Raw genomic sequence first — 12,887 nt, 5'->3', positions numbered from 1 at the left:
TAGCAAGAAAGTTCTCAGTTATGGAGAGTTAAGTGTCTTCACCACAATAAAGGTTGTAGCCATATTTCCATTTCAAGCAGGATTTCTGACTTCCGCTAAAAATCTTTAAAATGGTTTGTGTCCCATTGGAGGGGTGCAAAAGGACTGGTGGGGTAGGGGAGGGTCACAGGTGGCAATGGACAGAAGTCAAACTTCAATTACTTTAGAGTCTCAGTTTTCATTTAAAAAAAGTAAGTCTCTAAACTGTTATGGTTCAGAAGAAACACTCTGGCCATGTTTTTGAAGGTTAACTGATTCAGTGATGTCTGACTGTCTTTTCAGAGTGCCAGCACGATAGCTATGAGAGGTGAATTGCTTCATTCATTTCAGTGGGTGCCAACTAAAATGGGCATTGATAATTTAAAATACAAACATTTTAAACTATCTCACTGCTCCTTGATGCATGCAGGAAACAAAGGCAGCATCATATTATGAAGATCTCAACTAGTGTTTCTTAAAGTGTGTGATGCACGCCCCCAGGGGGTACAGAAGACAGTGACTAGCTCACTAGCCTATCAACAATACATGATCAAGTTGAAGATGGATGCAAGTGTTTTCATTTTTCTGAAGAGGGCTTGAAAATATTCTCAAATTTAAGATGTTTTGGCCCAAGCAATGCTAAGATGGGCATGTTAGAAACTTGTCAAAAAAAATGTAACACTTCATTTTCTGAGGTCTTGCATTTTTACATTAACTTAGAATAAGTTTCCTGACTTTCTAATTTTTTAGCTATATAAGCATCTTTGATGTTTCATCTTCTGTAAATTACCAATACATATTCATAAATTCCCAATGCCAATTTAGTTTTGGCAAAGAATACTAATCTAAATGAGTTTACAATTTAAATCCAAGATTTAATTATCTAACAAAGTACATGATATTGACTAAGACTAATTGAAGTTTTAAATTAATGAATGTATTGTGTGAAATACAGGCTGGGCTCTCATAAGGGGCAGGATTTCAGCCTGTTAAATTTTAATGTGAGAAACAGAAATTCGACAAGAAAGCAGTAACTGGATTGTTGTAACTTTTAAATCCTCTGATTACATAAGGGGCAAGGCTATACGGTCAGGTTCTACTTTTGCACTGAGCCTTGAAATAACCCTAACAGAGCCCGCACAGCTTTTACTTACTGAAGTTGTAGACCTCAGCAACTCTCTCTCTTCTTTTAACTGTTCAACAAGTTTCATCATTCCTTGCGCCTCTTCCACCTTTCCTTCAGAACCCAATTCTTCAATCTAAAGGAGAATAAAAATCCTGTCAGGATTTTATAATCTGAGCATTTGATTAATAGTTGTGCTAGAAGGTGACTTTTACCTGTTGTAGAAGTACATCGATTTTGTCAGTTAAGACCTGAATTTTCTCTTCATTTTTACCAGTAGGTCCAGCTGCCTGCTAAATATTAAAAAAAATAATTCAGTCCCTAATCAAAGGATTAAGAATGTGTGTTTTTAAGAAACTACACACCTATTAATATTTTTCTCTATAATTACATACTTGGTATCAGATAAATAGAGTAGATCCAAGTACAGAGTAGTCCAAGTGCTGTAACATGCTGTATTTTCACTTAGTGGGAGAAAAAGGAAATTTATTCACCTATAATCCTGTTTCTCTGAAGGCATCACACACAATTGTAACTCATGAATTATAATTTGATAGCACAAGAATGGCAAAATACCCCTAACTCTTAACATTTGACCCCTGAGAACAGCAACAGCAGGGTGGAGCATGAGCTGACAGCCATATACCACTCTCTGCAGAGAATGTCCTTCAAATGCTTCTTACTCTGTGTATTTTTATTTGGGGAAATCTCATGAACAGTGAGTACAGCTTCCAGGAAGGTGGAACCAAATTATCCCCCCAAAATAAGCATCATATGTAGATGCCAAGTTCAGAGAACAGTGCTGAGTCAATATCTGTCCAGAACTCCAGTTAGCAGCCCTACACACTTCTAAGATAAAAATGTTATCGAGGCATGCCACTGACACTGCCTTGAGCCTAATAGAGAATGTCCCAAGCCACTTAGGTACTGTTAGCCTAGCTAATGTAAAACAAAAACAAGGTAAAACAGAGGGTAATCCACTTAGACATAAGTTGAATGGCAATGGCATTCCCTTTACACCGATTCCCCAAAGCTATAAAAAAGTCTAAGGGTATGTCTACAGAACAAAGGTTACAGTGAGACAGTTAACAGTGCTCAGATACATCACTGTAGCATAGATGCTTGCTACAGCAACAAAGGGTTTTTTCCATTATTGTAGTAAATCTGTCCCCAAGAGGCAGTACCTTAGGTTGACGGAAGAATTCTTCTGTCAACCAAGCTGCATCTACAGTGGAGGTTGGGTTGACCTAATGTTGCACAGGGTGTGAAATTTTTCAAAGTCATGAGCAATGTAGCTAGGTCAACTAAGTTTTAGGTGTAGACCAGGCCAAACTGATTTTCTAAACGCCCTGTCCAAATAGGAATGCAAATCTCCTCTGACATCCAGGGTACTGAATTTGGCTTCCCTTGGTTGAGAATAATATTTTGTGGAAAACATTAGGAAATTAAGAGTCCTATCAAAGCAGAACTCAGACCTCACTTTTGGTATTAATTTAGAAGGATGCAGGTTGACTGTCTCTCTGGAGTACAGTGAAAGGAGGCTCACCCATTAAAATCTGCAATTCACTCTTGTTGTTACAAGTGCAATTAAAAATGCTATTTTTAACAGGAAGAGCCTTCCATTAGACAAGTCCATCATCCTTGTTAAGTAACAACTACCCTGCTAATTAGTTATTTAACGACATAAAAGGAACAGGGGAAGTGTGTGTGAGAACAGAAATCATTCTGAGCACAGAGAAAAAAGCTGCAGTTATCTATAGAAAAGGGAAGTGGAGTTCTTCTGGTCACAGTAACCAGTAACATGTAAATCGTATAAGAACCTTCTGGAAAGCAGCAAATTCACATTATAGTGAACATCCCACATTCAGAGTCCACTTTGAAGAACAATTCTTTGCTTCAATGTAGGCTTTTGTACTTACACCTGATGACTGCTGGTTCTGTGACAGTGCCAAACGAGCATGCCCTCTTCGAATCCTCCGTTCTACCTCTGCAAGTAAGCTCTGTAAATACCGCAAGAAGTCTCTTTCATAGCCCACTTTCATAAAACGAGAGCTCTTCTCATATCTGATAAAAATACACAAAGTTTTTTACTGAATGATCATGTGTCATTCTGTAATATAGAGGTGTGACAAACATGTAAAAAACTGCTATGCTTTAACCGCTCCAGCAAAAATTACAACTTTTTAAATTACACTGGGGCTGCCTCAGAACAGGGGAATGGACTAGATGACCTCAAAGTCCCTTCAAGCACTACATTTCTATGATTAATTTTTAAATTACTTTGTGATTTTTAAATTAATTTTCATAAAGGAACGGACAATGAAAAGTACAAGGTAAATGATTTACAGCTTATATATGAAGCTGCTCTTAAATTATTATTTTCTTCTTGTCTGGTTGGTTTTATGAATGCCAATTTGAACAAATTAAACCATTATAATTGTTACATTAACTTATGCTAAAACAACTTAAACACTCACTGTTTACGCAGATTTTCATCATGAATTTTTTCACATGGACCTAAAAATAAAGCAAGGCAAGACTTAGCGCACACTCTGGAAAGCCACACCAAAACTTTGGAGGATTTAGTCAGCATGCTTTTGGGGCTAGGTTCATAAAAAGACTTAGGCACCTAACTGCCACTGTAGGCACATAAATCCCAGAATCAGGCTCCACTGGGGTTCACAAAACCCCCACTCAGCTGCCACCAAAACCTGTAGGTGCCAAATTACTGAGCCAGAGAGAGAGAGAAAAAGCGCACACAAGCGTGAAAATGATTCTGTAGTCTGGTGGCTACAGAACTCGCCTGGGAAGTGGGAAACCCAGGATCCAGTCCTCCTGCTTCAATGAATTTATTGTTTATCCACAGGGGAACAGTTTCACAGTACAGATTAAGGAATCACCATATTGGAATATTCCAGAGCTCAGTGGTTAGTGCATTCACCTGAGAAGTGGCAGAGCCCTGGTTCAAATACATTCTCCCACTCAGGCCAAGGGGGGACTTGAAGCAACAGTCTCCCACATCCCAGGTAAGCTTATAAACGTTGGGCTAGAAGTATGAGGGAGGTCCTCCTGACCTTCTTGCAAAAACAGCATAAGCACCATGATTAAGGATATGATTCTGTTACGGATTCTGAGACTTTCCAGGACCTCTGTGACTTCTTCTGCAGCAGGATGGGAGCAGCTATCTGCAGCGGCGCCAGGGCTGAAGAAGTGGCTGGGGTTGGGTCAGCACCCACAGGGCTGGAGCAGTGGCGGTCAGTTCCTGCTGCAGGGGCAGCGGTGGGACTGGAAGAGCTGTAAGCCCCCGGCAGTGCTGTTTGTCCGATTCACCCCATGACTATTTTTAGTAAAAGTCAGGGACAGGTCGCAGGCTTCCGTGAATTTTTGTTTATTATCTGTGACCTGTTCCTGACTTTTACTAAAAATATCCATTGCAGAATCTTAACCTTAACCATGATACAGGAAACATTTCTAAAGTGTCTCAGGAAAGCATAAAGGTGAAGCTGATGCATTTTTATGAAGCTCTCCGTAAACTGGCCTTTTGTACCTACATTGTCACTCACTTGTTTGGAACTTTTTTTTTAAATTTATCTTAAAAAAGAACACCAAAATGCTGTAACATTTCTCAGACTAACAAAAGGAAAAAATAGGAATTTTGTAATAAGTGTAAAATGGAATGGAAATTCACTGAATCTCCAGCACAAAATAAAAGCATGTTTCAGAACAACGTTTTCAAAAATGTCCTGGCAGGATTAAAATAGCCTAGTTCTCTAAGGCTCTTTTAAAAAAGGCTAGTTTTTATTTTCATTTGAGTAATTTATGGTCTCCAAAAATCTGGCCAGACGTCTAACTTTATAATAAAGTTGGCAGCAGATTCAAAGAATTTGATTTTAAGTTTAGAATCAGAGGAACGAAGGCAGATAAGGGTTCCATCTAAAGCTTCATCTACACAGGAAATTTTTACTGCTATATTGATAACACCCCTGATTTGGATAGTTTTATTCTGGTATAAGAATGTCTTTTCAGTTTAGCTTAATCCCTTTTCAATCAACATAAGCTAAACCAATAAATAAAAATAAAAGACACTCTTACATGAGAATAAGAGTATCCCACTTGAGGAGTTTTAGGTTATACTCGGGGGGGAAAGGGGGTTCACACACTCCTTTCCTGTGTACACATAGCCTAATTTTATATTAGTTGTGGGAAAGGGGTTGAGATGGAGCAAGTGTTGTAAAAATCTTCTTCTGCTGTGGTGTAGCCATTACTGGAGATTTACAACCATTGTAGCCCTTTCTGCATGATCCTCTGCTAATCTCTTGGTGGATGAATAGTCCTTTTGACCCACCCAGGATACCACATCAGCCATCCAAGATCTTCTTTTTCTGCCTTGTGTTTTTCTGCCATCAACTTTTTACTTTCCAGTGCCCATAAACATGCACTGCCTGCTGAACTTCTGAAAATGTACCCTGCAAATTGAATCTCTCTTTTCATAAGATCTGACTAGATTTTGCTGAGTTCCAATAATCTCCAAAACTTTTTCGTTGGTTATGCAGTCTATCCATGATATTATATCAACATTGCTATTGCTGAAATCAAGTTACTGGCAGACCTGAAAAAAATAGTTTTACAATGTGTTGACAGAATATACACTAAAGAAAATGAATATCCCATGTCAGAGAAAAGGTCAGTCGTAACTACTAATCTGGAAGCAGGAGGGGGTTATCAGATGACATATCTTAAATTTAATTTTAATGACAGTGAATGAAACACACACACACCCCACACAAACGGAACACTTACCTAAGTCAGAACGGGTATTTGTAAATAATTCAGCTGGACAAAAACCACAAAGGTAGTATTTACAAACCTGAGAGAGAGAGAGAGAGAAAAATAACTATTTTTCTTCTTATTTGGCACTAGTTTAATTAATCACATCATATGTTCATTCTAAGGTAAAAAGTGAAACTTCCTTCTGTACTTATTTCTGTGCAGTCTACAAAGTTTCTTGGAAGACAGAACGCACAGACGTATGCTACTTGGCTGCAGCAGAGAAAATGACATGCCTTCCTGACTACCCCATGTACTTGGATAAATTCTCTTTTCCATTCCATTCTGTATTCCTTTATATTATTGTTAAATAGTATCTTCCTTCATCCTTAAATAGCTGTTATAAATAGCCAGCTGACCATACTGGCTACACGCTCTAGACATGCTCTGGCTTGGAGTAGACAGGAGACAGTGGATGTCCTGGGCCTGTGAGGAGAAGAGACTACACAAGCACAGCTACAGCGCAGAAACAGAAACGTGGACATCTACAAGCAGATTGCATGGAGGATGCAGAAGGGGTACAAAAGGGACCAGCATCCTTGTCAAGTGAAAGCAGAGGAACTGCGTCAGGTGTATCAAAATGCCAGGGAGGCCGACAGTCAATCTGATATCAGTCTGCAGACCTGATGCTTTTACGAAGAACCACATGCCATACTTGGTGGAGACCTCCACACCCCCATAGGCCAACATGGATACCTCTGAGAAGCCCGAGTCACAGGCCCCTGGCATGAATGGCAAAGACGAAGAGGATAGAGGACATGTGACTGGGGAGTTGAGGGGATACGCCTATTCCAGGGGTTCTCAAACTGGGGGTCGGGACCCCTCAGGGGGTCGTGAGGTTATTACATGAGGGGTCGCAAGCTGTCAGCCTCCACCCCAAACCCTGCTTTGCCTCCAGCATTTATAATGGTGTTAAATATATAAAAAAGTGTTTTTAATGTATAAGGGGGGGTCGCACTCAGAGGCTTGCTGTGTGAAAGGGGTCACCAATACAGAAGTCTGAGAACCCCTGGCCTATGCTGTGAGCCAGGACCTGTTTGAGGCTCCACCACAGTCCAATCAGTGGAGCATGGGTGAGCCTGATGCAGGGGACAGAATCTCAGGTAAGTGTGTAAATTTATTTCCCATTACAGGGATGGTGCAACCAACTTAACAGGACAGTTATTGACTTTTCATTAATTTATTTGTACTAGAAGAGGTAGCGGTACAACAAAGGAGGTAGCACTTATCTGCTTTTCATTTCTCTGTAGAGTTAGGCAAGGGGGGGTGTCATGAAAAACAGCTTATTTATACAGACGCTCCCCGAGTTAGATAAACCCAACGTACGCAAATCCGAGCTTATGGAAAAAGTTCCGTAAGGTAGAAATAGGAGGTTTTCCTTTCCTTTTCTTTTGGGGGGGGGAAGGGGGGGAGTAATGGTAGGGATATACGTTTCCGACCTACGGAAAATTCGAGTTACGCAAGGCGTTCCAGAACGGAACGCTTGCGTAAGTTGGGGAGCCTCTGTACAGGGACGTCCACTGAATCCTTCTGAGAGGTCTCAATGGAACTTTCATGGAGGTGCTCTGTAATCCTCTTCCAGAGATTTCTAGGGATGGCAGCCTTATTTCTTCCTCCATAGTACGACATTTTCCCATGCCAGTCAGCGATAACTTTGGCAGGAACTATTGCAGTACCTAGGCTACCAGCATACAGGACTAGGCGGCTTCAGGATGCCAGCAGCAGCTGTGCTCTCTCTGCCTTTGTTTTCCTCAGAAGTGAGGGTATCAGCTAAAATCACCATCCTCTGCAGGTGCCAATATATTCATTGTTGTTGCCCTATACTCAGTTTCAGGCAACTGAGCAATTCCTGCCTCATTTCCCTCACCCCTGGTGGGCTATACTCACCACAGCTGCTTTGAGTGGCACTGTGCACAAGCACTCAGAAGCAGAAGTGTCAATAAGCATATTTTGTTGAAAACTGTAGGGAAGCGAGGGAAGGGAGTAATGAATATCACATTTCACTTTTCGTTGTGACTATGCCAACATGGTACCTGTGTGTTTTATTTGCACCTGCTGCGGTAGCAGCCTTGAGGGATTTCCCCTTCACACCTGAGACAAGTAAGGAAGAAAAAGAAGAGGAATCGGGATGACATGTTCAATAAGATCCTGCAAGCCAATGCTGCGACAGACCATGAGCAAAAGGTCTGGAGGGTCAACGCAGCAGACACCCTGGAGAAAGAAAGAGCAGACAGAGAAAGGCCCAAGAGTCCCTGCAGGAAAAGAAGAGTGAGATGCACAGGACATAATGGGGCTTCTCTAGCAGCAAACACAGATAATGCAAACTCTTGTAGAATCTCAGTTCAACAATCATCGGCTCGCCTCCCTTTGCAGTCCGTGTAGAACTGCATTAAGGCACCTACCTACACCCTTCCCCCCAACATTCCACGTGGCATCAGGGGGGCATTAAGGACAACCACGACTTCACATACAGCAACCGTGGCTTTCACAGGTCGGTGTATGTGTAGGTAAAATGTACATGAATGTTCTTTCTCCTCATTAAGTTCTGTTCCAGTAATATAGTAGTTTTTAATGTATTTACTTTTAAGTTACACAGATTTTATTTTTTGCATTGGTTTTGTTACTGAATAAAATTCTATTATCTGGAAAACAAGTAATCTTTTAGTTCACAACATATGCTGCAGAGCGCTTAGCAGTTCTGAACCCACTTACTAAACTGTGACAATTCACAGGATCAGTTAACAGTGTAATAATCATAAATGTGCAGCAAGCACAGGAAAATGAATAGGTGCACTGATAGTGGTACAGTCAGATGTACAAGCACCACACAATTTCTTACAGGCCCCAAAACAACACAGCAAGGTAGAGCGTAGTACACCAGAATGCATTATTGTGGCTTGCTGTTGAAGTGCTCTTTCAAAGCCTTCCTGAACCACCTAGCTCCTCACTTGAGTTCTTCCAGTAGTCCTTGTGTCTGGCTGATCAAACTCAGCAGACAGCCACTCCACCTCTGCCCTCCACCCTGACAGCAACTTTTCCCCTTTGCTTCACAGATATTATGCAGGACACGGTAGGCAGCTATAGTCATTGGGATGTTTTTTCACTGAGTTCCAATCTTTGTGAATAAACAACACTAGCGTCCCTTCCATCTACCAAAAACGCAATCAATGTCATTCTGCACCTGCTGAACTGGTAGCTGAATCTTTCCTTGGTGCCGCCAAAGTGGCAGCTGTATGGCTTCATGAGCCAGGGGGTGCAAGGGTGGGTTGGGTTGCCCAGGATCCCTACTGACAGGTAAACAACGACAATAGTAATCTGCTGGTTGGGAAAGGAAGTCCCTGGTTGTAGCTCTCTGAACAGTCCTGTGTTCTTAAAGATGCGAGCATCCCTAACCAGTCAACACTGATGTCGGTGAAACAGCCCCAGTGATCCACCAATGCTTGCATAACCATAGAAAAGTAGCCCTTTCTGTCTTTCTGTTGATGTACTCTGTGGGGAAGAGGCATGTTATCTATCGCTACACCACACAGTTCAGGAACTCCATTACTGCAAATCCTTCCACTATGTCCTGCACATTGCTGAGAGTCACAGTCCTGCATAGCAGGAGACAATTAATGGTCTTGTACGCTTACATGACAACGGCCCCCATAGTGGCTTTTACAACTCCAAAATGATTTCCCACTGACCAGTAGCAATCCAGCACTGCAAGTTTCTACACTACGATCACCATTTGCTTTTCCACTGTCAATGAAGCTCTCATTCTGGTGTCCCTGTCCTGGAGGGCTGGAGCAAACTTGGCACACAGATCCAGGAATGTGGCTTTCCATATGCAAAAGTTCAGCAGCCAGTGCTCATCACCCCAAGCAGCCTGCATTACTATGCAATCCCAACAGTCAGTGCTTGTTTCTCAAGCCCAGAGGCGGAGCTCTATATTGGCAGCGGCTCCGTGAACACCACCGACTTCGAATTGGTCCTCCCTATGTCCCACAGCAATCTGTCATCCAAGAAATCGTCATATTCCACACCGATTCGGTTCTTCTTACGGCTCTGCAAATACCACAGGATTGTGCGTCCTATGCGTGCAACACTTATGACAATAGTGCAGAGCTGTGCAGGCACCATGCTTCTGTCAGAGATGGTGGACAGTGAGGAAGTCTGTGCAGGTCCGTGGGATTTTTTTAAAAGGTGCAAAAATTATGGGATATAGATGACATTATGAGATGGAAACAGTTGCATGCTGGGAAGTTGATTCCTTGCTCCCACACACCCCTGTGCGACATTTCTGTCCCATCCTGCATTGCCAAAACTTCCCAAAAGACAGCGCCAGTAGCAGGTCAAACATTGGGATACCTATCCACGGTTCACCACACTATGCATCGCCACATGCACTCCTGGTAAGCATGTGCAGCACCAACTCAAGAAGCCAAGTGTGCATGCATACAAATGATATACTAAGAGCGGCTTTATGCCGACATAACTTGCATCGACCAAAGTCTGTAGTGTAGACATGGCTTTTTATATATATATATATATATATATAAAGTTACAAATTAACATGTTTTAATGGTTACCAACCAACAAGAATCAACCTTTCTCTAGGAAAATAACTAAAAAGTACAACTGGAAAAAATATTTAAATCAAGATCTCCTCCTTACTGATTTAAGGCACTTTAATCTAATCAACCCACCCTGACTCAAACCCAGCCTACTTCTTTGTGGTACGTAGATTTTGAGCTGTGGTCGGGGGCACTAATATCTAAAAAGTTACCTAGTTTATTATCCAGTTGTTTTTCCAGGCCTCACAGTAATGCCTTTAAAAACTTTATTTAAAGGTGACCTGCAAAAAAAAGAAGAAGCCTTTTTTACTTTTTAATATGGAAAATTAAGGCTGCAAACATTATTTCTTCTACATCCTCTGACAACAAAAGGTGTTAAAAAAAGCTTGCATTTTAGATTGGAAATTCAGCTCCTGACTAGGTTGGAAAGGTTCTATACTCTTGCTCCTTGTATTAACTTAAGATCTGAAAGCCCCTCTTCTCCTCCACGTCTCCCAGCAAAGAAAGACCAATCTTGACTTTCTTGATATTTGTAATGTAAAAGACACAAAAACTTTCAGACTCTTTATACATCATAAAGCAGCAAACAAAAAAATCAAGCTCACTCAAATACCCCTACCCCCACAAAAAGCCCAAAGGTCACCTTTAAATAATTAGTTCTACACTAGAGATTTTACCTCTACCAAACTGATTGCCAATTAACTTGAAGTAGTTAACACATTTGTAAAGCCTAGTCTGGACATTCTCCAGATATTTGTTCCAGCCTACAAAGGTTGTAGTTTACCTGAGAGGTTAGTCTGGGTATTTGCTAGGGAACAATAGAAAATAGCCTTTACAATTAAATTACATTGAATTAACTGAAAGTCAATTAATTAAAGGTAAATAACTACCGTTGTGATACTACATACATACTATGATCCCTGCAAAACACTAAAAAGTAACACACTGGACTCTGTTTGCACCCCAAACATTGTATTTTCCCACTTCAAACTCAGTTTGATAGTTGATTTCTAAAATTCTCCCACTTATGTGGAGGACAGAGACTCGCCCATTCCTTCTTACAATTTCTGAAGTAATGAGAAAATACAATTCTTTCATTATAAAGTGCATGTCTACTCTGAATAGTGAGTCTAAAAGTGGCATGTTTTTCTCTCAGTGATGCTACAGCAAGTTTGCTCAATTACAAGTATGAAGACTTTTTATACGCTAACTGGCAACCTCAACCTGGGATATTCAAATCAAACCTGACTTGACTTCTTACTGGCTTATCCTTCACCACCAGTAAAATTTCTTATTGAAAATTAATTAACTAGTCTATTAATGTCTGAGCCAGATAACAATCCATCTCAGTATTGAGTATCTGAGTATTGGTTCTGTGGTACTAATAGTAGTAAAGTATTTTTTTGATTTCACTAACAAGCAATTAAGAAAGCAGATTTGTTGAGTAAAATGCCATTTTTCTAACCATAATCCTACTTAGTGATAAGAAGAATGTCTTCCTTTGAAGAGAAACAATCAAGGGCAACATTAATCATTAATCCATGCTGATGATGCTCGTTAAAAAAAATAATGCATTAAATTTGTGACTGAACTCCTTCAGGGAGAATTGTATGTCCCCTGCTCTGTTTTACCCGCATTCTGCCATATATTTTATGTTATAGCAGTCTCAGATGATGCGCACATGTTGTTCATTTTAAGAACACTTTCACTGCAGAATTGACAAAACGCAAAGAAGGTACCAGTGTGAGATTTCTAAAGACAGCTATAGCACCCAACCCAAGGTTTAAGAATCTGAAGTGCCTTCCAAAATCTGAGAGGGACGAGGTGTGGAGCATGCTTTCAGACGTCTTAAAGAGCAACACTCCGATGCGGAAACTACAGAACCTGAACTACCAAAAAGGAAAATCAATCTTCTGCTGGTGGCATCTGACTCAGATAATGAAAACGAACATGTATCAGTCCGCACTGCTTTGGATTATCATTGAGCAGATCCCATCATCAGTATGGACGCATGTCCTCTGGAATGGCAGTTGAAGCATGAAGGGACGTATAAATCTTTAGCGCATCTGGCATGTAAATATCTTGCAATGCCAGCTACAACAGCGCCATGGGAATGCCTGTTCTCACTTTCAGGTGACAATGTAAACAAGAAGCGGGCAGCGTTATCTCCTGCAAATGTAAACAAACGTGTTTGTCTGAGCAATTGGCTGAACAAGAAGTAGGACTGAGTGGCTCTAAAATTTTACATTGTTTTATTTTTGAATGCATTTTTTTGTACATAATTCTAAATTTGTAAATTCAACTTTCACGGTAAAGAGATTGCACTACAGTACTTGTATTAGGTGAACTGAAAATACTATTTC

The 12,887-nt window shown here is 40.8% G+C and overlaps 1 protein-coding gene across 6 annotated transcripts in view; it reads right to left on the bottom strand.

Moving 5' to 3' along the window:
• The window catches only part of LUC7L3 (LUC7 like 3 pre-mRNA splicing factor), a 42,256-nt gene that overhangs the window by 18,974 nt on the left and 10,395 nt on the right, over positions 1-12,887 (bottom strand). For 4 of the 6 annotated variants that reach the window (XR_010561824.1, XR_010561825.1, XM_065415450.1 and 1 more), the window contains exons 2-6: positions 5,942-6,008; positions 3,619-3,658; positions 3,061-3,205; positions 1,357-1,434; positions 1,173-1,277 (exon numbers count right to left, since the gene is read on the bottom strand). Coding sequence is in view for 4 of the 6 variants with exons in the window: in XM_065415450.1 (XP_065271522.1) it covers positions 1,173-1,277; positions 1,357-1,434; positions 3,061-3,205; positions 3,619-3,658; positions 5,942-6,008 (435 nt within the window). In the remaining 2 variants the exon portion in view is untranslated. The remainder of the gene's footprint in view (positions 1-1,172; positions 1,278-1,356; positions 1,435-3,060; positions 3,206-3,618; positions 3,659-5,941; positions 6,009-12,887) is intronic. The other 2 variants (XM_065415451.1, XM_065415449.1) reach the window with 1 other exon arrangement.

Source organism: Emys orbicularis, chromosome 13, assembly GCF_028017835.1.
Source record: "Emys orbicularis isolate rEmyOrb1 chromosome 13, rEmyOrb1.hap1, whole genome shotgun sequence".
Classification (NCBI taxonomy): domain Eukaryota; kingdom Metazoa; phylum Chordata; order Testudines; family Emydidae; genus Emys; species Emys orbicularis.
The sequence above is the reverse complement of the archived record's forward strand: the minus strand, read 5'-3'. Positions and strand labels throughout refer to the sequence as shown.